Below are 25,920 nucleotides of genomic sequence, written 5' to 3' on the forward strand. Positions count from 1 at the left end.
ATTGTAGTCAAGGAAGTCACTTTGTGGCACAGATGAATGAGAGCATCCTGACGTTGTTGAGGAAGGAATGCTCTGAGTCGGACAGTGTCCAGGACAGCTCCAATAAACTGTAAAGTCTGAGAGGGCTGTAGCTGGGATTTTGAAAGTTGATTTCAAACCCCAAACTTTGTAGGAACCATGTAGTCCATAGGGTCACTACAATAACCTCTTGAGATGTTGAATCCTTGATGACAACTCCACAATCTTCTATATGAGAAAATTCCAATAAGAAACGACAGAAATCCACAAAGAGAGAAGACAAACTAAAGATGAAGAGGACCGGAGGGGTATCAGACAACCCGACACTCAATACTAGAGTGTTGGGAGCGAATCCTCATTTAACCCCGCGGTGCCTCCACCACCTTATTATGCGTATTATTTTTTGATTATTCTTTGTATTTTGACTAAAAAGCTCATTGATTTACTATTTGTAAGGCCTTTAAGGTTACTTGTATTTCATGCCAAATAATTTAACATAACTTAGCTTTGCTTTTCATTTGCTTTCATTATCAGCAAAGTACTTCGGGGCGTTTGGGGGAAGTACTTTGCTGATAATGAAAGCAAATGAAAAGCAAAGCTAAGTTATGTTAAATTATTTGGCATGAAATACAAGTAACCTTAAAGGCCTTACAAATAGTAAATCAATGAGCTTTTTAGTCAAAATACAAAGAATAATCAAAAAATAATACGCATAATAAGGTGGTGGAGGCACCGCGGGGTTAAATGAGGATTCGCTCCCAACACTCTAGTATTGAGTGTCGGGTTGTCTGATACCCCTCCGGTCCTCTTCATCTTTAGTTTGTCTTCTCTCTTTGTGGATTTCTGTCGAATCCTTGATGAGCCAGTCGTCCAGGTATGGGAACACCTGGAGCCCATGGTTCCGCAGAGCTGCTGCTACTACGACTAGACACTTGGTGAACACTCTTGGAGATGAAGCCAGGCCAAAAAGTAGCACTCTGTACTGAAAATGCAGATTTCCCACCCGAAATCTGAGGAACTGTTGAGAGGCTGGATGAATGGGAATGTGAGTGTAAGCCTCTTTGAGATCTAGAGAACATAACTAATCGTTCTGATCTAGAAGGAGGTATAATGATGCTAGAGAGAGCATTAGAAATTTCTCCCTGACAAGAAATTTGTTGAGGGCTCCGAGATCCAATATGGGTCACAGATCGTCCGTCTTCTTCAGAACTAGGAAGTAAAGGGAGTAAAAACCCCTGCTCTGCTGTTCCAGCGGAACCTCCTCGATGACATGGAGATGAAGCAGAGCTTGAGCTTCCTGAAGAAGGGCGGTCTGGTTTGGATTTTAAGGATACTCTCTTGGAGGCAGATCTGGAGGAACCTGAATGAAATGAAGAGTATCTTTCCCTGATGATGGACAGCACCCAGAGGTCTGATGTAATGATCTCCCATCGTTGGTATAAAAGATGGAGGTGACCTCCAATGGGAAGGGGAGAGGACAGAGGCAGAACGATGGAGATTATGCTTTGTAGTAGCTGGTCAAAAAGGCTGAGAGGCCTTAGGCGCAGTAGAAGTCTGAGGTTTCTTTTGCCTCTGTTGCTGTTGTTGTGGTGGTTTCTTAGGAGGTACCCTGGTTTACAGAGTTGCCCTCTGTGGGAAACGCTGCTGGTAAGATGGTATAGGTCTGAAACCCCTTAGAGGTGGAAGGCTTAGGCTTAGGACAAATGATGGAAGCAAATGGCTTCCCATGTTCAGATAACTTCTTAGTGGCCTCCTCATTGGAGTCATCAAATAAGTCATTGCCTTGACAAGGAATGTTGGCAAGGCGATCCTGTAGATTAGGGTCCATGTCAACAGTACAAAGCCAGGCAAGCCGGCGCATGGCCACTGAGAAGGTGGTAACCCTCAAGGAAAGCTCAAATGCATCACAGGAAGATTGAAGGAGATGCATGCAGAGTTGATTCAGAGTAGTAATGGTATTCTGAAAACCTGTAAGACAGTGTTGAGGAACATACTTGAAATATGCAGGCAGTGTGTCAACCAAATGCATGAAATAAGAAATGAAGATAAAATTGTAATTCAAAACCCTGGTTGCCATCAGAGAATTCTGATACAAACGGTATCCAAACTTGTCCTGGGTCCTGCCCTCTCTTCCAGGAGGGACAGTGGCATAGACCTTGGAAGGGTTGTTCATTTTCAAAGAGGACTCCACGAGAAGGAATTAATGTGATAATTGAGACTTCTCGAAGCCCTTGCAATGGACCATTCAGTAACGGGATTCCAGCTTGCTTGAAACAACAGGAATGGAATATGGTGTTTCAAAGTTCCTCTTGAAAGTTTGAGAAAGAAGTCTATTAATGGGTATTTTAAGAGACTCTGCAGGAGGTCGAGACATGCCCATCTTTTCTAAATATTCAGTAGTATATTTGGAATTAGAGTCCAAATTTATCTTGAGTTCCTTACTCATTTGACGTAAAAAAAAAGTAGAGGATATCTGTTCCAAGGTAGGCTGACCTCGAGGGGAAGGTGACCTTGAAGCGCCTCAAAGAGCAGAGAACGAGGGCGAAGCTTCCCTGGAGTACTCACACCTGAGACCTGAATATGCAGGTATAGATGACTCACTGGGAGAAGAATCCCTCGCAGGAGAAGTCGATGGAGGAGGCATCCTCGACTTCAGAGTAGAAAGCATCGAATAGCCTCAAGGCGTAGAGAGATGAGGCATGTCTCGAGAAGAGGATCGATGCCTTGATGGATGCCTCGACTGGTGTGGAGACCTGTGCCTTGAACTAGGCAGGTCTTGCTGAGAAGAAAGTTTTGCCTTATGCCTTATGCCTTGGAAAGGGCGATGCCTTATGCGAGGAATGAGGGCTGGAGATTGGAGATCGAGATCGAGACACTACTAGAGATTGAGTTCCTGGTGTCGAGGCATCTTGAGGCACTGCCAAGGACTCGGCTCCTTGAAAAGTGTGCTTATCCTCCAGACGAGACACTTGCAAAGAATCGACTCCTTGCATACTGAGTGTGGATTCCTCTCTCGAGGTACTCCCAAAGACTCGACTCCTTGTATAGAGTGAGGAGTTTCAGCTCAAGGTGCAGCCAAGGATTCGACTCCTTGTGACACTGCTTGTTCAAGCTGGACTGCAGGAAGCAGAGTCGAGGCAGCAGTATGTTTGGCAACTGCCTGTCCAAAATGGGCTGGATCAGAGCCTCCAAGTGTGACTCCGAGACTGGAGGATCTTGAACTTTTGGTGGAACCACACCCTCCTAGGAAGAAGAGGAAAAACAACTCTTTAACTTGGAGACATGCTTCTTAGGCAGCTTGATAACCACTGCTGGCACCTGACCTGAGGGAGGCAGCAAGGCAAGTGTCTCGTCAGGTGAAGACTTAGCAGATTTACTCGAGGACAAGGTCCCGTTGAACGAGGCAGGCTTGATCAAGGACGAGGCCGAGGTCGAAGCAGAAGGCGGAACCCCGGTAAGCTTGACCGGATGTGAGGTCGAGGTCGAGACCGTGGCAAAGAGCTTTTCCACCTGAACTCAATGATGCTTGTGGGCTCAAGGTTGAAGGGTAGCACAGCGAGTATACTACGGACGATGGTCAGGTCCCAAACACTCAATACACCACCTATGTGGATCAGTGAGGGAGATCTCGCTCTGGCAACGGCTACACTTTTTGAAGCCTGTGACCGGCCTGGACATAGGCGGAAAGATGTTCTCAGCAAAATCGAAACCTGGTGGCGGAGGCCGCATAGCAGGCCCTGCCGTGACAAAGAAATAAAATTAAAGGGTTTTTTTTGAAAAGAAAAGAAAACGCGCAAGAAACACAACGACCCTGAAAACTAAGAAAACATGAGCCGCGTGAGAGAAGGCACGAAGTTTAGAACTGAATCTAGCGCAGAGCGTCAAAAACACAGCTTCTCGGCTCCGCAGAAAACAGAGAACTGAGGAGACGTGTGCCCTTGCGTGGGCAGAAGGCACTCGTGCATGCGCGGTGCAGCAGTTGTGAACTTTCTAAGTTCTGCAAGCAAATCAGCTTGCGAAACTGTCCGCATCAGGGCTCCATGGATGATGTCACCCACAGGTTGAGAATAAGCTGCCTGCTTGTCCTGGGATATATGTTGTTATGATTGCATTGAATCACATGGGTACTGTAGAACCTCATTCTCTGTTCTGTTGTTTGCTAAGGATTTCATCTTGATTGTTCTATGAACTTTTATATTCTGGTGGGGGGTCAGGGGTGGGGGGAGAGAGGGGACAGGGTAGGGCGTGAGAGGTTTTTCTATTTCACATGTTGGTACTGAAGCTGCAGTGATGTTTTTGGTATGCTGCTGTATACTATATTATCAGTATTGATGCTTTTTGCCATTTGTGTACTTTTTTGATGTGCATTGACAAATAAATAATTACAAAAAAGGAAAAAACAAAAACACAAACAAAAATTTGCCCAAGTCTCAAACACCCAAAACAAGATCTTTGCCTAACACCACGATTCTCTACCCAGCGTCCGTCATAAGTGCTGGTTAGAGAATTGGGGAACCCGTCCCCCACGAATCCCGCAAAGATCGCCGGCAGGAGGAATGACCAAACCCCACAAACCCTGAAAACATCGCTGGCTGGAGGGATGCCCAATCCCTCCTGTCAGACACCCCCACGAACCCTGAAAAAAAATCACCTGCAGGAGGGATGCCCAATTTCTACTGCCGGACACCTCCCACCCCCCTGAAAGTTCGCCAGGAGGGATGCCTAGTCCCTCCTGCCGGAGACTTCCCACCCCTTGAAAGGTAGGCAGCCACTGGACCTCCCAACTCCCAGTCTAACTGGATCCCCACTCCCTAGCCTAGTCAGACCCACCCAGTCTAGCTGGACCCCCCTAGCCCAGCTAGACCCTGCCTTTTTCAGTTGGCCAGCTGGATGTTTCTTCTGGCTGGCCGGCAGGCCAGCCTTCACCAGAATGGCAGTGTATTTCCGTTGTATCATGGGATGCACTGGGAAGGGGCCTAAAGCCCTGATTGGCCCAGGCATCTAAGGCCCCTCCCATAGGAGGGGTCTTAGGCGCCTGGGCCAACCGGAATGTCTCCCAGTGCATTCTGGGATGCTTTGGGAGTGGCCTAAGATTCTGATTGGCCAGATCCCTTAGGCCACCCTCTAATGGAGGGGCCTAAGGGATCTGGCCAATTGGAATCTTAGGCCTGTCTCCCAGTGCATTCCGGGATGCACTGGGAGTGGCCTACAATTCCGATTGGCCAGATCCCTTAGGCCGCTCCTATGGCTATGTGAATGAGACCCCTGGTGGCTATATGAATGTTGTAGTGGTGTGAATAAGAAATGAGGCTGCATGATTTGAAATTCTGGACCTCGATTCTAAGATGCCATCGAAAGCAAACCACACCTATTTCCCATGGCTATTAAAACTGGCAAAAAAAGTGTATCTTAGAATCAAGGAAATGCAGTATCATAATTTCAGGGGCAAACTTAGGGATCTGAAAGATAATTGTATGAGTATGTGTTGGGGGGAGGTGCAAGACTGAAATTCTCCTGGGAAACCTAAATTGTTGCACCAGTGCTGACTGTTTTGAAGTTTGTTGTCTACTCTTATAATTTTGGAGAGTGAAGACACATCTTAGGAGCACAAGACTGCATGTGGACTGGTTCTGGAAGCAACAGAGGTGACATTACACTGTTCCCTGCTGGTAGGGCTCTGAAATACGCTTTGACCCCTCTATGAACAAGAACCCTGGAAAGCCCTCTTTTACAACCTAAGAACAAAGATCTGAATCTCTTTTTTCATATTTCTGGAAGCAGCTACCAGACCAATTCATGCTTGCTATTGCTGGTTTTCACAGTACCTTTTTCTCCCTTTTGACATTTCCTCTTCTGCACTAAACATTTCCTTGTCTCACTGAGAGGTGGACATGAACTGCCATGTGCTGAAGGGGACTGGATGATTTCTCGGGTTCTCGTTTCATTGCCTCGTTTGAAGCCACAGGTTTTTCCCTTTTTTGCACAAGGGCTCCAGGGGCTCCACTCACTGACTATACAGTGCACTGTGAAGAAAAAAAACAACACACAAGTCAACTCACCAGAAACAAGTTTATAAAGAAAGTACAAAATCAAACAACTAACAAAACAAAAAAAAACCCAAACCATATCAAAATTCAGCACATTTTTCCATTTGGAGCAATTCCTGATTTGTGAAGTGGTGACGGTGGGGCTTGCATGCAATTTGCATGATGACTATGCCAGTGTTTCTCAATTTGGTCCTTACCAGTCAGATTTTCCAGATATCCCTAAAGAATATGCATGAAAGAAATATACGTATAATGGAGGCAGTGAATGCAAATGAAGTGTATGCATATTCATTTTGGATATCCTGAAAGCCTGACAGGACTGAGGTGAGAAACACTGATCTAAGGAAGTTCAAAGAGTGCTGAATCATGTACTAGTGCTCTGTGCAACCCCAAGGGAGAAATACACAATAGTGGGTGACATACTGTACTGATTGTCTCACTAGAAGACAGGCATCAAATTGAGCATTCTGTTACGTCCCTTCCGGATTCCATACGCTAGGTGTTCAATCCCAACCCGCAGTCCGGGTGTTGCTGAAATCTAAATCTTTTCAGAATACATGCTATACTCCCCCTAGTGGTAGAATCAGTTTCAATTTCTGCAAACAGTAGAAGTCTTTTGCTGTGATTCTGTTTCTTATTTTTTCGCTTCAAGTTTGCTTAAATTCAGTAGATGTTTTTAAAGGTGAGTCAGCTGATATACAGCTTTAGTAATTATTCTTATTTATGTATTTTAAAACACTTATATTCCGCAAATCGCAAACATCTCTGTGGATTACAAAAACATACAAATAAAATAATACAAACAATCAAACACTAACCCCCTTGTCAATTAAACTTATCTGTGATTTTAAGGCCTCTTTTATTAAACTGCGCTAGCAGTTTTATTGCAGAGAGCCGTGCTGAATGGTCCACGCTGCTCCCGACACTCATAGGAACTTTATGAGCATCGGGAGCAGCGCGGGCCATTCAGCGCGGCTCCCCGCGCTAGAAACTGCTAGCGCAGTTTAATAGAAGAGGCCTTAAAATCACAGATAAAATTATACTGAACATCAAAGTGCATTTTTATTACACACAGTTCCCTTCATAAATCAACAAAAGCTTCCTGAAAGAAAAATGCCTCGAGAGCTATTCGGAAGGAAAGCAACAGAGAAATCTTACGTACTGCATTTGGAATTGCATTCCACAGCTTAGGGCCCATGACACTGAAGACCCTAGAATGGATTGTAACTTTGGTGATAACATGTATAAGTGTGACTTCCAAAAGATGTCAAGACTGTGATCACAGCGGACGAGATGGAACATATGGTCGAATCAAAGAGTTCATAACCTTCAGCAACATGTTCTCAAGGGCTTTAAACACCAAAATTAAGATTTTAAACTAAACTCGCCATAACACTGGCAGCCAGTGCAGCTTTACCAGCAATGAGGTGATATGCTCGGTGCGAGATAGACCACCTATAACCCTTGCATTACCTGCCAAAAGTTGTCCGGGGAGAGCAACTAGTGGGGATCCCCAAGCCCTGCTAGCTGGAAGAGGTCCTCCAGCGGTTAGAACAGGTCATTCTCCTATTTGCTGCACCTGCAGCACTATCTTTGCTTTGCTGCTGCATCAGCCTCTCCCTCAGCACATACTCAGAATATGTGCATGCACGGGGTGGGGGGAGGGGAGACAGCACAGTGGCAATGCATGGACAGTGCCAGGCCCACCTGGCCCATCCATGGCTATGCTTCTGCAAAAGCACTTTTACTCCTTGAGACTGGAACTGGTTGGTACCAAGCACTACATTTTAGATATTAGGGCAATATGACACCTCATTTACAAAACTGGAGCGTGGTTTTTAGCTCCGACCGTGGTGGTAGCAGCTTTGACGCTTATAGGAATTCTATGAATGTTGGAGTTTTTACCATGATGGCATAAAACTGCGCTACAGTTTTGTAAAAGGGGGGAGGGGTAATATAGCTCAATAAAAGCATAACACTTAAAATTATTTGTTGACCTTAATTTTGACCATTTTAACTTGAGTGAAATGGGGTGTTGGCCGTGTTAGTCCACTTTCCAAGGTAGTATAAAGAAATAAAACAAAAAACAAAGAAAATAAGGTTACACTTTTCCCTCCGTATTCATGGGGGTTAGGTGCAGAGCCGGCCCACGAATAGGGAAAAATCGTGAAAATCTCGAGACTACAACGGGAACTCATGGCAGCCATTTTGATGATGGCTCTGCATGGGGCAGGAGCTCCTGCCCCGTGTCACCGCTAGACCACCAGGTAAGGTCCAGGGAGGTTTGGGCAGCCTGCAAAAAGAAGAAAAAAAAAAAATCACGAATAACTGAATTTGCGAGTAGGGAAACCTTGAAACCGAAGGGCGAGCTGTATTCCTTTTTTATTGGACTAACTCAATGCATTTTAGCTTGAAATCCTGCTTACCTATACTGGTGCACTCCATGGTGTGATTGTTGTTCTCAAAGCCCTCTAGACAGGTTTTAAGGCACTTCCCACTGTGCAAATAAAAGCTCCTTTTACATTTTGTGCAGAAACTGTCGTAGAAGCAGGTCTCACAATCAGCTTTACACTCTGGAATACAAAATGGAAAAGAAAGGAAAATACAAAACTGAAAACACAAAACAACCATGAGCAATTTACTAGAGAATGACACAGGGACAAATTTTTCCCCATCCCCGTGGGAACTCACTTTCCCATCCCATCGCCGTGAGTTCTTTTCCTGTCCCTGCCCCATCCCTGCAAGTTCCGTCCACATCTGCGCAAGCCTCACACACTTTAAAATCCTAAGCGTTCGAGGCTTGTGCGGTTAAGGCAGAGCTTACAGCAATGGGGCAAGGGCAAGGACAGGGACAGCGACAAAACACACAGGGATGGTACAGGGAAATTGAGTTCCGATGGCGACAAATTTGTCCCCCGTGTCATTCTGTACAATTTACACATCACAAACAGGCAGAGAGTGACAGAACTCAGGGCAAGTATGCTTAAACAGCAGTCGTAAAATACAATGTGAAGATTGCACAGGATGTCGTGCACTCCCCTCAGAAGCACTTAACAGGAGAGTTGGCAGCCACATTTACCTAGGGAGCAAATGAAACAGCCACACTGGTGCACAGTTCGTGGCAACTCTTACTTTGATTCCTGCGGCTAGAAAAAGAACCTGACTGATAATTTCCAGAGTCCACTTCAAATGCATCTGCCTAACTTTCAAGATCCTCCACGGCATCCTTCCTCCATTAATTCCACTTTCTTGGAACTCCTCAAATCTTAATACCACCAGACCTACCCAAAAATCGAAATTATCCTTCCCCTCATTAAAAGGCATTTCCCACCCAGGAAAACTGGGGACTTCCCTCCCCTTCAGATTCACCGAGCTCTGGAACAACCTTACCTCCCCTCTTCAGAACCTGAGTGCTCTCCAACCCTTCCGTAAACATCTGAAAACCTGGCTTTTCTTAAAAATCTAACACTCCCTCCTCATCTGACATCCTAGCCCTCTAACATTCTTCTTTCCTCCGATCTTCATCTAGCCCTTTCCTTGGAGTTCCTTTCTCACCACAATTCCTGTAAACCGTGCCGAGCTCCACGACTATGGAGATGGTGCGGTATACAAACCTAAGGTTTAGTTTAGTCTATGTGGACAAGCACCTTGGCATTCCATCAGGTGTTGGCTGTATATGTACCTGGGAGGAAGTTAAGATCTGAAACAGCTATGTGGTTGATGACAGATACTGTACATTATGTAACCACAAGTCAGTCAGCTTTTTCAGTGGCAGCCGCAGAATTATGGAATGGGTTGCCAGGTACTCCGCACTTATGCTGCAATATGGATCATTTTTGAAGATTACTTAAAACACAAATGTTTGCACAGGCTTTCATTATTTGAACATCTTGTTAAATCATAAGTGTCAGAGTTATGTTCACAAAGAGTATGCAATATTTGCTGTGTATACGGAGATTGGTTTTATGCAGTGGTGTAGTAGGGGGGGGGGGAGGCGGACCACCCAGGGCGCCATCTTGGTGGAGGCGTTGGCACCTCTCTGTACCTCCAATGCCACGCTCACACCCTCCCTTCCTCCCATACCTCTTTAAATCTTCACCAGTGCAATCAACTTCTCCGGCCCGCTGATCATGCCAACCTGACCCCCCCTGAAATCACTTCCTGGTCACGCAGCCAGGAAGTGATGTCAAAAGGTAAGCCAATACTGGCAGGAATAGCATGCTGGAGAAGCTGCTTGTGCTGGTGAAGATTTAAAGAGGTATGGGAGAAGGGAGGGCATGAGTGTGGCATGGGGGGCATGGAAAGAGCGGGGAGGGGGGATGGAGAGGAGGGCACAGGGGGCACCACCGACCCAAGCACCTCCTACCCTCACTACGCTAATGGTTTTATGTAAATAATTTTGGAATTCACCTATGTTTAGGGGAGAAATACATTTTAAAATAAATAAAAATACATTTCAACTTTGGTTATACAAAACCACACATATATCTCTGAACACTATCCATCTCTTTATTTGGTGGGGGAAAGTACGTATAAATAACATGCATACTTCTATCAGCTGACAGACTGGCAGTAATCAAAACCCTGACATCTTAAGGTGAAATTCTAAGTTACCCTTGAAAGGGTTTCATTAGTGCCCTCACAGGGGGTTAGATTGAAAGAAGACCAGAGGTTCATTGAATTTAATATGTACAATCGCACTCCATGCGTGACTCAGGTTCCTCATTTTTAGGTTCCTAAATTTCTAAAGAACCCATATTTAGGCCTGAAGTTTATTTGCTTAGATTTGGGATGCTAAGTTAGGTGCCTATTGCAGAAAATCAGTGCAAGGGGTCAAAATATTTCCCCCCACCTTACATCAGGCCCTGGAGTCATCCACATTTCAGGACAGACTTGGCTGAAAGGTCTGAGGCATCCTGAGCCAACTTTTGTATTGGCAACTCCCCCCCTCATGATCCCCTTCTATCTCAAGTCTCCCACCCCTAATGCTGGTGAAACAGGGCGCCAAAATCTTGAATACCATTCTAGCATCTCTCCCTCTCCGCCCGCAAATGGGAGGGAAGAGATGCTGAACTGGGATTTTGACACCATTTGCCACTGATGCCTTGGGCCAGTGCCTCACCTGCTCTAGAGATTGAGCCAGCCCTGTTTCAGGAACCCAAATTGAGGTGTCTAGTAAAAATTAGATCCTTAAATTTAGGTGCTCAGCCCTACACAATTTTCAAAGAAGCTAATTTAGGTACCTAAACTCTTCAAAATTTAATTTAATCTAATCATTGCTATTATATACCACATCTTCTCTGTAAATAAAGCTCAAAGTGGTTTACTAAAGAAAACAGAATGCAGTAAACTATACCAATCCTTAAATACAATAGATCTCAACTTCCAATTTTCAGAAAGGTGGGACAGGTCAGAGGGAAAGGTGCAGTGTAGGCTGGGGGCAGTCTGTGAATAAGGCAGCCGCTGGCACTATACTATGGAAGGCTTCTTTACTCTGAAAAGGAAAAGTACTATACAGCAGGGGTTGTACAAGGGTGTGAGGGAGAGCCACAGGCGGGCTGGGTGTGGAGGAAGAGAGCCAGACCATATGTGGGGGAAGGGGGAGAATACAGAAGGGAGAAATTGTGCTGTCTGGATTCTCGGGCAGTCCAAGTTTATTTAAAAATTTTTTATCTCGCCCTAGGGAAAACCTTCACGGCAGCTTACAATCTAAAACATATTTAAAATACACAATATACAAAATAATCCACACGTAATACAAAACAAGAATGTCACAATTCTTTGGTGGTCTGGATTTCTGCCATCTGGATTTTTTGACTAATACTGTAGATGTTAAATACAATAGGGGATGGGCTGAGCCTTGGAGAACTCTACACCTAGGTGTCCACAACTGAGCCATATCTCCATGAGATCTTGTTGCATAAGAATGAGTTGACAAAAATTTCTTGAAATATTCCAGAACACTCTCCTAGTTCTATATCTAATAAAATCTCTATGAGAACATCATGGTTAACAATGACAAAAGCTGTAGACAAATCAAACTTCAGAAGGACGGCCTGCTTGCCTTTACTGATCAAGTCTCTTAGTAATTAATGACAGTAACAATGTCTCAGTACCACAGGCATCGAAACGGGAGAGGCCACTGGGGTCATGGCCTCCCCACAAAATTGGCTTCCCGGCATTGCACTTTAAATCTTCAGGCACCTGCCATGCAGCGTCATCAAGCAGGCCTGCCTCGGAACCCTTCATTTTACTTCCGGGGAAAGGCTTGCTCATTGATGCTGCATGACAGCTGCCTGAAGATTTAAAGTGCAACGCCGGGAGGAGATTGGGGGGAGGGAGTTGGGAGCTGGTGAGGGACCGTGCCACAAGATTCCAGTGGGGCTAGTGCAGAGCTCCTGTGCCCCCACCACACTAAAAAGCATTCCACTGCCTATGCGCAGTACTAAATTGAGGGCGAAAACCAAGGTGAAAGAAATGTAAAACTAAAAACGTCTCTATATGGTCTGAAAGTTTGTGTGCTACTATAAACTCCAGAAGTTTAATGAGCAAAGGAATATTAGCAATTGGGCAATACCTTGAAGGTAAACTTACATATAACGTTGGCAATTTTAGCAAAGGAGTCAAAACTATTTTACCCATTTTAGAGGAAAAGAAAGCTATATTTAAAAAATAGTTTACCAAAGATGTTTTCCAGTATACAACTACAGGATGAGGGCTCCTAAACACTGACAAGGAACAAGGGTCTAAAAGGTAGGGTTACCAGATTTTGGGCTGCATAATCCAAGACACATGGCTCCGCCCTGTTCTGCCTCTGGCCCCGCCCTGTTCCACCTCCAGTCCATCCAGTTCTGCCCCCAGTCCTGCTCCCCCCAAAGCATCCTCTCTTCTTCTCTGAAGAGCTCCGGTCATGTCTGGAGGGCCTGGAGCATGCCTCCCAATTTACCTGTTACATTTCAATAAAAAATACCTGGAATGATTTTATGTTTATGTACCCCTCTGTTAAGTCCTGTTGATTCAAAGAGATTTCTGAATAAGCCATTTGCTTTTCAATTGGGAAAACTGAATTCTTGGTTGACTCCTTTGATTTTTCAAATGTTTTTGTATACTGCTTTTAGAAGGATTTTAAAAACATACTTGTTTGACAAATTTATTACATAATTGTTTTAATTTTATTATGCTTAATATGTATAATCCACTGATTGTCCAGTACTTCTTCTTTGTGAACCACCCGGATCCTCTGTGGGTGGGTGGTATACAAGAATAAAGTTATTATTATTATTTAGATATCTTATTGAAAATGGCCATCCACATATCTGCATGTGAGTATATCTTTGCGTATGTGTCTGTGTGTTTGTGCATATGGGAGCAAAGGGTGCTTGAGAGAATTTAAGTGAGATGCCATGGTGTGCTATCCATCTTTTAACTATGAGAGAAATATTGTGAGTGAGACTACATAGAAGCCTATAGACAGCCAAAAAAGAGCATGGGCAGTCGGAAACATTCATTCATGGGCCTATGATTGGAACAGGTTCTGGCGGGACGGCATTGAGTCAGATCTTTAGTGTCACAGAATTCTTGACCTATGTGGGGGGACAATGCTGAATAGGAGTCCCTTGGAGTTAAGAGGATACCAAGTTGTGACATATAGATTATTGTTACAAATCTCTAAAGAAGAAAATGAGAATCTCCAGGACCTGGAGAGAGCCTAAAAAGTATCCTGCCTCAAGGAGTCTAAATGTAGGGAGAATCAAGAAAGAAGAACAGAAAAGTAGACTTCAAGAGATGAGTACCCAGTGTCTATTTCTGTATTTCATTTGTTTTGTTTTGATGTGTGTCTGTTATGACAATAGAGATGAGGTTGGTTCAAATTATATTGCATTTGTTTCCAGTTTAAAAGAAGGGAAACCAGAAGGCAGTGTTTTCCTTTAAGAAGCAGGAACTACGTACCATTCCGAGAAGGCAATGGGAAAGAGGTCAGCAGGGTCAAGCCTGGGGAAAGACTAGGTGCAACAATCAAGAATTGGGTTGCTAGTTGGCAGAAGCCCCCAGCAAGGAACGGCATGACAGCAGATTTTTGGGCCAAATTACAGAATTATCTATCTGCGATGATGGGACTGCTGCTGGTTAAAGCTCCTTAGATCTGTCTTCCTGATAAGGCTTCCGACGTGCCAGATCAAGATGGAATGCAGATGTTTTTCATTTGCAAGGCATGGCTAGTAGCAAAATGTTGTATATTGTTGCAATGGAAAAACTATGTGCATTGCTGAGAATGAAGCATATGTTTGTAGAATATGCAGATATTACAGCAAAGAAAAAGTTCTTGAAAGGGTGGGGACCCTAATGATAAGCGTGTGTAGTGAGTTGTTGAACAATTTGGAAGTTTGAAGATGCTGGAAGGCCGGGGATGGGGGGGGGGGGGGGGTGGAATCACTGTTTCAGTTGCAGTGTATATATACAAGTAGAAAGTTAATTAATGCATGATGTTATTCATGTTTTAATTGTGAAACAGATGTTTGCAATGTCTTATGTTATGTCTTTCAATTAAAAGATTCAAAGACAAAATTCCCAAATATATTTTCTATACAGTCTTTAGCAATACACCGAAAGACATAAAGTAGGACGAAAATATCATAGAACTGACAGGAATGACCCCAGATCTCTTTCCTGAAATCGTGTGGCTCAGCAACAAATGTTTACCTTGTGATTTGACTTGGTAAATATACTGACACAGAACTTGGAGCCAGAACAATGTATCTTCTGCAGGTTCAGAACTGAGGCGCAGATTCTCAGAAGTAAAATCTGCCTTTAACATGCTAGCTAAACCGGTTCCAGCCAGTTTAGCATTCATATTTTAGTGGCAGATTATCAAAATGGCTTACTGAGGTCTTTTCTGAGTTTTCTAGCAGTCTCTGATACTGCAATACAAATGTAGTACAACAAGGTCATTAATATTAAAATGATCACTCCAAGTGATTCTCTAATCTCGTTGTGCCACATTTGCGGCCAAAATTTGCCGACAGGTCTAAGCTATCATTGCTTTACTTTCTGACCAGGCTCAGGCACTGACAGCTCAGAACCTCCCCCTCCCGGAAATTAAAATAAAAAAAAAACCAAAAACCAACCCAAATTGAAGATCGGCAGGAGAGATGCCCATTCTCTCCTGCTGCATCGCACAATCACCTGACACTGTTAAACCCCCCCCCCCCCAACAGCAGGAGAGGTACCCATTCCCTCCCGCTGCCAAACAATGCTCCCCGACACCTCCTCCAGCAGCGGGTGAAATTCCCACTCCTTCCTGCTGCCAAGCAACACACCTCCTGACACCCCCCACCCCCAGCAGCAGGAGAGATGCCCACTCTCTCCTGTCGTCCCCTCCCCCTTACCTTACTTACGATGGCTGGCTGGAGGAATGCCTACTCCCTCCGTCCAGCAGGCCTGCCTCTTCAAAATGGCAGGCCTTCTCCCTGGACCTGCTGGCTGGAGGGAGTAGGCATTCCTCCAGCCAGCCATCGTAAGTAAAGTAAGGGGGAGGGGCGAGGGGTCATCAGAGGCATGGGGGGGGGGGGTGGCAGGGAGTGCATTGCTTGGTGGTGGGAGGGAGTGGGCATCTCTCCCACTGCCAGGGGGGGGATGTAGGGTGGGGGTTGCTTGACTTCAGCAGCTTGATTTGTTGGGGAAGGGGTTGCGTTTAATATGCGCATGTGCCCATCGCTATCACTAGCGATGGGCACATGAAAATTTAGTGAACCTTCTCTACTCTCTGCCAACCTCATTTGCACGAGCGTTTTTTTGAGAATGATTTGCTTTTTTAAAATCGCTACAATAATGGCTGTGACAGCGGCCCATCGGTTTTTAACGCAAATATTTGAGAATCTGTTTCGCAACAGAAGATTCTGTCCCGGTTTCTTTCTTTTGAAGAGAAAGGGTAACCTGTTATCTGATCAGGCTACATCCACTCTCAAGTGGTATTTGTAAGGTTAAAAAAAAATGAAGACACTTACTTGTACACGTATTTTTTTCAGGCAATCGTATTCCATAGTACCCATTCGGACATGAAGGGAGACAGACCCCAGTTTGTTTCATACCAGTCCTCTCCAGGAAAAAAAACAATCGTGGCTTGCAGGACATGCATCCATTGTAGTCAGAGCATGTGGCACACCCTCCTTGACAACCTTGACTGACATTAGGTGGCACTGAGGAAGCAAAGAGAGAAGGAGGAGAAGAGATGAAAAGAAACCAAGTAACCAGGCTGCCTCTGCAATCTGAGCACTGCTTTGAAATACAATCTGACCAAGTCTAACAGAGGGTCCTGATTTTTCCCTTTTCCTCAGCTAAAAGGATACTTTCTCTTTCAATCTGTAGCGACAACCAGTAAACCTGAAGAATTGTATAGGGGTTTGATAGCATCTCCTAGAAGAAGTTGAGTGATAGATGCATGTAATTAACCACATGAAGCCTCAGAAGATCACGAAATGGAGTGAGAGACCAAGAAAATGTGGCAGAATGAGATAATTATTTCCCAATGTGCTGGGTGCCAGAGGCCTGCTTATAAAAAGCAGCTTCCAAACATATCTTGATAGGTTGCCAATACGTATTACATGTTAGGAACTCCTGAAGGAAGTTCTCATAGGTAATTTGCAAGTATTAAAGTAAACACCAGCAGTAAATTTGAGTGACTGAGATCATAACCCAAAATATTCTGGTTTAGGAGTGAGATTTGTTATTGTCATGGTATGTATAAATAATAGAAACTTTGATTTAATTACTGGAGGAACTAAATGTGTCCTACGATTCTGAAGACCATTGAAATATTAATCTTTAATATAATTAACCCTGAAGCCCTTTCCGCCTTGATTTATGTGCCTCTGCTGAACACAAAAGTCACAGGGCAATATCTTTCTCATTCATCTGTCCAAAAACATTTCCTTGAATATTCAGTGTGTCACTCACTTCAAAAATAAGTCCATAATTTTTATTCATATCCACAATTAAAACTAATAAGTGCTTATTTTTCATTCAATGGGTGCCATACCCACACCCAACAAAGACCTTTGTTTCACCAAAATAAGGTGCTGCTTTGGGTCATTCAGATGACAGAGAGGAATAGGTCCCTGGCATAGTGGTTCCCTTATAGCACCTCCTGCTGGCACCTGAGTTCTGAGTTTATAAGACAGAATGTAGAGAAGTACAAGATCCATCAAACAACCAGATAAAAATGATGATACCATGAGCATAAACTATCTTAATCTCCCTCCCCCCCCCCCAACATAGCCATGTTTTGCCAGAGGCTGCATCAGGGGTTAACCTAAATCAATATATACAAGTCTAATGTTAATATGAAGTGTTTTCTGATTTTCATTTAAAATTTGATTGAATAAAAATAAAAATAAATCAATACATATTAATTTACTTATTATCTGAGTCCTCTAGAGCAGTGGTCTTTATTGCAAGGCCTGCGAGCTAATGGTGGCCCGTGGAGCCTGTGCAGAATTTCATCCCTCTGTCAGGATCTGGCATACTTTTTTTTCCAGCGCCACAGTCCTGCAGTCTTTGGGTTGCGGGCAGCGTGAATGAAGTAAACATGCGCCCTTTGGCGGCCCTGGAAGCTTTCCCGCTGCTACAGCTTCCTACTGCAGGAACAGAAAGCTGTAGCAGAAGGAAAGCTTCCAGGCCACCGAAGGCAACATGTTTATTTCATTCACACTGCCCACGGCCCCAAGAGTGCAGGACTGCAGTGCTGGAAAAAAAAAGTGTTGGATCCCAATGTGGGAGAGGGAGGGGGAAGGGGAAGAAGATGGCAGACCTCTGTGGGAAGAAAGATGGGGAGTAAAAGGGAAGGGCAGTGAAAGGGAAAAGATGGTGCACATGGATGGAGAGGAGGGAAAGGGCAGAGAGAGGGAGGTGATGGTGCACATGAATGGAGAGGAGGCAAAGGGCAGAGAAAGGGAAGATATGGTGCACATGGATGGAGAGGAGGGGAAGGGAGGATATGTTGCACATGGATGGAGAGGAGGGGAAAGGAAGAGAAAGGGAGAAAATGTACACGTGGATGGAGAGGAGAGGAAAGACAGAGAAAGGGAGGATATGGTGAACGTAGATGGCGATGAGGGAAACGGCAGAGAGAGGGAGGATACAGTGCACATGGATGGAGAGGAGGGAAAGAACAGAGAAAGGGAGGATATGGTGCACATGGATGGAGAGGAGGAGAAGGGAAGAGAAAGGGAGGAAATGTACACATGGATGGAGAGGAGAGGAAGAGCAGAGAAAGGGAGGATATGGGGCATGTAGATGGAGAGGAGGGAAAGAGCAGAGAGGGAGGAGATGGTGCACATAGATGGATAGAAGGGAAAGGGCAGAGAGAAGGAAGAGATGGTGCACGTGGATGGAGAGGAGGGAAAGGGCAGAGAACAGGAGGATATGGTGCACATAGATGGAGAGGAGGGAAAGGGCAGAGGGAGGAGATGGTGCATGTGGATGGAGAGGAGGGGAAGGGAAGAGAAAGGGAGGATATGGTGCATGTATATGGAGAGGGGAGAAAGGGCAGAGAGAGGGAGGAGATTGTGCAAATGAATGGAGAAGTGGGGAAGACATGGAAAAGTAGACAGATTGAGAAGGAAGCAGAAACATGGAAGAAAGTTAAATGTTAAAAGTTTATGCCACAATATGATCAAGTTCAAAGTTGAAGTAGGAATATCAAAGGGGAAGAGAACCACAGCGACAACTTTTAACTTCAAGAAAGGAAACTACGAAGCGATGAGAGTAATGGTAAGGAAGAGACTTAGGAACAGCTCAAAGAAATCACAGATTGTAGAGCAAGCCTGGTCATTATTCAAGGACACGGTGAGCGAGGCGCAAAATCTGTATATCCCCAGATTTAGAAAAGGATGCAAAAAGAGCTGAACAAAAGACCCGGCGTGGATAACTAAAGAAGCGAAGAAAGCGATAAGAGACATTCATTCCGGAAATGGAAAAAGGACAAAACTGGGGAGAACTGGAAAGAACACAGGAAGCATCAAAAAGAATGTCACCTCATGGTTAGAAGAGCAAAAAGAGAATATGAAGAGAGGCTAGCCAGGGAAGCACGAAATTTCAAACCATTCTTCAGATATGTTAAAGGGAAGCAGCTGGCAAGGGAGGAGGTGGGACCGCTGGATGACAGAGATAGGAAAGGAGTGGTGAAGGAGGAAAAAGAAGTAGCGGATAGACTAAACATGTTCTTTTCATCAGTATTTACAAAAGAGGACACATCCAACATGCCGGAACCTGAAAAGATCTTAAAAGGAGATCAAGCAGAAAAATTAACATCCATGGAGGTAAGCCTTGAAGACGTACGCAAACAGATAGATAGATTAAAAACTGACAAATCTCCGGGCCTGGACAGAATCCACCCTAGGGTATTGAAAAAACAAAAAGAGGAAATAGCATAACTACTACAGCAGATTTGTAATCTATCCCTGAAAACAGGCGTGATCCCGGAGGACTGGAAGATAGCTAATGTTACGTCCATCTTTAAAAAAGGATCGAGAGGGGACCCGGGGAACTACAGACCGGTAAGTTTGACTTTGGTTCCAGGGAAGATGGCGGAAGCGCTGATAAAAGACAACATCGACGAGCATCTAGAAAGGAATAAACTGATAAAAACAAGCCATTCTGCAAGGGAAAATCGTGCCTAACAAACTTACTGCACTTCTTCGAAGGAATTAACAAACGGATGGACAAAGTTGACCTCATAGACATCGTGTACTTAGATTTCCAAAAAGCCTTTGACAAGGTACCCCATGAATGCCTACTACGGAAACTGAAGAACCATGGGATGGAAGGAGATGTACATAGATGGATCAAAAATTGTTTGGCAGGTAGAAAGCAAAGGGTAGGCATGAAGGGACACTACTCAGACTGGAGGAGGGTCACGAGTGGTGTTCCGCTGCTGTTTAATGTATTTATAAATGATCTAGAAACAGGGACGAAATGTGAAGTAATAAAATTCGCAGACGACACCAAACTATTTAGTGGAGTTAGGACTAAAAAGGACTGCGAGGATTTACAAAGGGACCTGAACAAACTAGGAGAGTGGGCAATAAGATGGCAGATGAAGTTTAATGTAGAAAAATGTAAAGTCTTGCATGTAGGAAACAGAAACCCGAAGTACAGCTAGACGATGGGAGGGCTGGTAATGGATGAAAGTACCCAAGAAAAAGACTTGGGGGTAATAGTGGACAACACAATGAAGCAGTCGGTACAGTGTGCAGCGGCCTCTAAGAAGGCGAATAGAATGCTGTAATACTATCAAGAAAGGTATTACAACCAGAACGAAAGAAGTTATCCTGCTATTGTATCGGGCGATGGCGTGCCCGCATCTGGAGTACTGCGTCCAATATTGGTCACCGTACCTTAAGAAGGATATGGCGATATTCGAGAGGGTTCAGAAAAGAGCGACACGATTGATAAAAGGTATGGAAAACCTTTCATATGCTGAAAGATTGGAGAAACTGGGGCTCTTTTCCCTAGAAAAGCGGAGACTTAGAGGGGACATGATAGAGACTTACAAGATCATGAAGGGCATGGAGAAAGTGGAGAGGGACAGATTCTTCAAACGTTCGAAAACTACAAGAACAAGAGGGCATTCGGAAAAATTAAGAGGGGACAGATTCAGAACCAATGCCAGGAAGTTCTTCTTCACCCAAAGGGTGGTGGACACTTGGAATGAGCTCCCAGAGGGTGTCATAGGACAGAGTACGGTTTTGGGGTTCAAGAAGGGATTAGATAATTTCCTGAAGGAAAAGGGTATAGAAGGGTATAGATAAGAGAATTACTCTCCAGGTCCTGGACCTGATGGGCCGCCGCGTGAGTGGACTGCTGGGTATGATGGACCCTTGGTCTGATCCAGCAGAGGCACTGCTTATGTTCTTATGATCTTAAAGATGGATGTAGGCCAGAACGTGGAGAGAAAAACAGCAAATGGATAAAAGGGTCCTGGAAACAATTAAGAGCACAGACAGAAGGAAGTGCAGACAGAGACTGGAAAAAGATGATTAGAAAAATAAAATCAAAGAACAACAAGAAGAACTGCAGAATCAATGTACCTCGATGCAGGTGCTTTATTTATATATTTATATATATATATATATATATATATATATATATATATATATATATAATATATATTTATATATTTATATCAACATGTAAAATCCACATGTGTGGTAGACAATTCAAGTTCACATGTATACATAACATGTAAAATCCGCAGGAATTGTGTCAGAAAAGGACCCAACACGGTCCGTGTTTCAATTTTAAATATCTTCCTCAGTGGTCCTAAGAACATCAGGTTCAATGTATCAATGTAAATGAATTAAATCTTAAAAAGCAATTAAAATTGAACGTAGCGGAGCACCAACATTGTAGTGAATGTCATCCCACTTAGTAAAATAAAATCACCAGACAACAAAAGTAGGAAAAATGATTTTATTTTCAATTCAGTGATTGAAATATGTCAAAATTTGAGAATTTACATCTGATGTCTATATTCTGCACTGTTCAGAAAGAAATGCATTTCTCTCTTCCTGTACACCCTAGCATCCTAGCTTTCACCGTCACCTTTTCAACCAGTTTGGCCACCTTAAGGTCATCACATACAATCACACCCAAGTCCCGCTCTTCTGTTGTGCACATAAGTTCTTCACCCCCTAATCTGTACCGTACTTCGGGTTTTTGTAGCCCAAATGCATGACCTTGCATTTCTTAGCATTAAATTTTAGCTGTCAAATTTCAGACTATTCTTCAAGCTTCACTTGGTCTTTCTTCATGTTATTCACACCATCCGGCGTGTCTACTCTATTGCAGATTTTGGTATCATCCGCAAAGAGGCAAATCTTACCCGACAGCCCTTCAGCAATATCACTTATAAAAATGTATTAAAAAACAGGTCCAAGAACAGAACCTTGAGGCACACCACTGGCAATATCCCTTTCTTCAGAGCGATCTCCATTGACCAATATCCTATCTGCCTCATCTTTCCCTACCTGTGCAAAGTATATAGATTCACACTTTTGTCCTGTGTGTCTGTCATAATTAGGTTGTAAGCTCTATTGGGCAGGGACTGTCTCTTGCGCATTTAATATACGGCTCTGCGTGCGTCTAGTAGCACTACCAAAATAATAAATTGTTGATGTTTAGGTGGGCTTCAGCCTCTTTTGCCAGCTTAAACCACACTGAATATGTACCTCAAAATCTTTCGGATCTTTCCTCTCCTTTTCTTTTGTTCTTTTATCATGGTTATATGCTAGGGGCAGGGGTGTCCAACCTTTTGCCTTCCCTGGGCCACATTGGCCGAAAAAAATGTTTCTGGGACCGCACAAATGCACAAACGCTGCAGCAAGACTGAGGAGGGAGCCTGTAAACACCCAGGGGCAGCAGAGGAAAACACTGCATCGCTATTGACCGGGGCTGCACAAAATATTTCATGGGGCCGCAGGTTGGACACCCCTGTGCTAGAGTATCTTAGGAAATTCTGAGATCAGAGAATGTTTTTGTTACTACATTTGGTGCTAACTCTACGCCTCAGGCCACAGAGGCATACCATTCGTTCAATCTAGCCACAAACATGTATTCATTGTCTGGTAACAGGAACCAACTACATTTTTGAAAGGCTGAAGGGAAAAATGGTGCATTAGGATGAATTTTTTAATATATATAGCGCAGGAAGCAATATTGCCATGAGCAATTTATCATTTATAAATTCAGAAAGGTCATGACTTATAGCCAAGGTACATAAATAACTGCAGTAGGATGCCTCTGTGGATCTGTATTTTTCCAAGGATGATGAAATTCAAGACAAGACAAAGAACTTATGTTCCCCAATAATCCAAATAAACACAAAACTACAATATGGGCATGAGCACTGGTATCCCACTGCTACTAAAGCAGACAAAATAATGGTAAGAACGTAAAGACCTTTTTCTGAAAAAAAACCTCCAACATTTCCCACAGATATAGAGCCTGAAGAAAATACTTCAAAATAAAAGCCTTCCCAGTGGTTGCCAAGACTGTTGAACTGACCCCATAATTCGTATTTATAAGAGACCCACCACAAGTAAATTTATGTCATGCTTAATTGTTTTGGATAGCTTGAACACAGTGGCGTAGTAAGGAGGGTGGTGGTCTGCCCCAGGTGCCATCTGGGTGAGGGCACCCCTCCTCCTCTCTGCTCCTTCCCACGGTAGCTCTATCTCTTCACTGGCGCGAGCAACTCCAACCTGCTGCTCGCACCAGAATCGGCTCTCCCTCTGATGTCACGTCTGGGTCCTGCACCTAGAAAGTGATATCAGAGGGAGAGACGACGATAGCGTGAGCAGCAAGTTGGCGTTGCTGTTCACACCAGGGAAATTAAAAGAGGTATGTGTAGGGAAGGGGTGTGCATGCACGGCAGGGGGGTGGAGAAGAGGGAGGGGCAGGGGCGTCTCTCACCCCGCTATGCCACTGCTTGAACAGACTGCAAGGGCCAATAGTTTGGGAGCCAGGATTACATTTTACGCATTCATGAAAGACCCTGGCAAGTTTAAGGACAAGGGGGTCAATATATGAACCTGGACGGTCTTGTGGGAGGAATCCTTGGATGAGATAATATATACAGTACTCCACCAAGTACTGTATATATATACTCCACGAATATGTTTTTTCATGGGGGAGGCTTAAGAGGGCAGCGGGAGAGGACAGTAGGGAGCAGCTGGAGTGCCACGAGTGCAGGAAATCACTCGCGGTACGCTCTGACCGCCTCTTCCTGCACTAAGTCGGGCCTTATCCAATCAGGAGCTGTGTGTCAAAGCAGCTCCTGATTGGATAAGGCCCGACTTAGTGCAGGAAGAGGTGGTCAGAGTGTACTGTGAGTGATTTCCTGCACTCGCGGTGTTCCGGCTGCCCTCTCCTTGTCGGTGGTTCGCGGTCAGAAAATACCACGAATGACCGAGACCGTGAACCGCTGACCACGAACCACCGGGGGAACACTGTATGTATGTGTACACTTTATGTTAGCCTTGAAAAATTAATAAAGTTTAAAATAAAAAAAAGAAACTAGATTAATCTGTTCCTTGGTCCCACAAACTCAGATTTTCCAATAAATTTAACAGTAAACACACTGGCAGAGACAGCAAGATTGGGTCCCCCTGGCAATGTACAATGTATGCATGCGCCAGATTTCCTACGTCAGACTCCTCCATGGCTGCTGATCCTCCCTCTTTTGATCGCTGTCATCATTTCCTCTTCCTCCCAGGGAAAGGGCAGCCTGCACAAATCAGAGCCTATAACCGCCATCTATAATATTGACCGTTGGAGCACAAAGCACACACAGGTAACAAAGACTGATATTTCATGTGCTTTTATATAGTACAGCGAGAGCAATCCCTCTTCAGTCTCCCAGAAGAGGTGGTGGAGACAGAGACTGTGTCTGAATTCAAAAGGGCCTGGGATAGGCACGTGGGATCTCTCGGAGAGAGAAAGAGATAATGGTTACTGCAGATGGGCCATTTGGCCTTTATCTGCCATCTATGTTTCAGGAGTCTATAACACATAAATACCGTATTTTTCATTCCATAAGATGCACTTTTTTCCCTAAAAATTGGGTGGAAATAAGGGTGCGTCTTATGAAGCAAATATACAACCCCATCCCCCGGCGGTACCTTTAAATTTTGGAGGTCAATGGCGGTGCTAATGCCTGGGCCCGCAACACTTCCTAATTGTGTCGGTCGCTGGTGCTTGCTGGACAGCTGCCTGCTGTTTACTGGCATGTCGGGGCCAGTGGAGCACAAGTCAGCTGCTGCATGGATGTGCACCACTTCTGAAAGGCTGCCTCAGTTCTCGCTAGCTCTTCACGAGAACTGAGGCAGCCATTCAGAAGTTGTGCGTGCCCACGTAGCAGCGCGCTTGTTTGCCTCTGGCCCCAACATGCCGGTAATCAGCAGGCAGCCATCCAGCGAAGCACCAGCGACCGGCACAATTAGGAAGTGTCGCAGGCCCAGGCATTAGCGCGCTTGTGCGCTGTGGGCCCTGATAAGCAGCAGGCAGCCGTCCACCAACCTCCACAATTTAAAGGTACTGCCGGGGAGCTGGGATGGAATTTAAAGGTGCTGGGGGTTATATAAAAGTGATGATTGATTGGGGGGGCTGGGACGGAATTTAAAGGTGTCAGGTATATATTAGTATACAATTTGGTTCAGAATGAGTTTTTTGCTTGTTTTTCTTCTCTAAATCTGGGGTGCGTCTTATGGTGAGGTGCATCTTATGGAGCGAAAAATACGGTGTATAGAATCAACATCAATTAGAAACATAGTCATAATAAAAGATCAAATAAAACACACCACAATAAATGTAAAACAATATAAATCATAACACATTAATTTTTATAAAAATATGAGTATAATTAAATACAGTTAGACAGTCACATGCCATCTAATATAATAAAATGGTAAGCCGCGCATGCACACTTCCTATGCGTGCGTCCGTTTTCCGTGAGCTGTAGCTAGGAAGTGCGCATGCGCGGCTTACGGTCTGCCCTGCTCCCTGTTGAAAGACGCAGCAGTAGCTCTCACAATCCCTGCCTGCGTTCCCTCCCTCCCTTCCTGTAAGTTGCACGTCCCCGCCGCCGTCGTTCCCTTGCACACCGTACTCTCTCCGCTCTCTCTCTTCCTCCCCCCCGAGGCGGATGTCCACCGCGGCGGCCCGAGTCGGATATCGGCCGCGGCGGCGGCTGCTGGCCACGGCAGCTGTTGGTGGCTGCAGGCCGCGGCAGCCAAACCCGGAAAGCATTTTAACATGGAGTTCAGGAAGAAGGTATGGGGGGGAGGAAAATACTGCACAG

At 44.6% G+C, this 25,920-nt stretch overlaps 1 protein-coding gene across 4 annotated transcripts in view; it reads right to left on the minus strand.

Annotated features, from left to right (window-relative positions):
* The window catches only part of RSPO3 (R-spondin 3), a 231,684-nt gene that overhangs the window by 76,031 nt on the left and 129,733 nt on the right, over nucleotides 1-25,920 (minus strand). For all 4 annotated transcript variants that reach the window (XM_033938932.1, XM_033938934.1, XM_033938935.1 and 1 more), the window contains 3 exons: nucleotides 16,070-16,261; nucleotides 8,492-8,638; nucleotides 5,844-6,041 (listed from right to left, as the gene is read on the minus strand). In XM_033938932.1, the coding sequence (XP_033794823.1) occupies nucleotides 5,844-6,041; nucleotides 8,492-8,638; nucleotides 16,070-16,261 (537 nt within the window). The remainder of the gene's footprint in view (nucleotides 1-5,843; nucleotides 6,042-8,491; nucleotides 8,639-16,069; nucleotides 16,262-25,920) is intronic.

This window comes from Geotrypetes seraphini, chromosome 3 (genome assembly GCF_902459505.1).
Source record: "Geotrypetes seraphini chromosome 3, aGeoSer1.1, whole genome shotgun sequence".
NCBI lineage: Eukaryota > Metazoa > Chordata > Amphibia > Gymnophiona > Dermophiidae > Geotrypetes > Geotrypetes seraphini.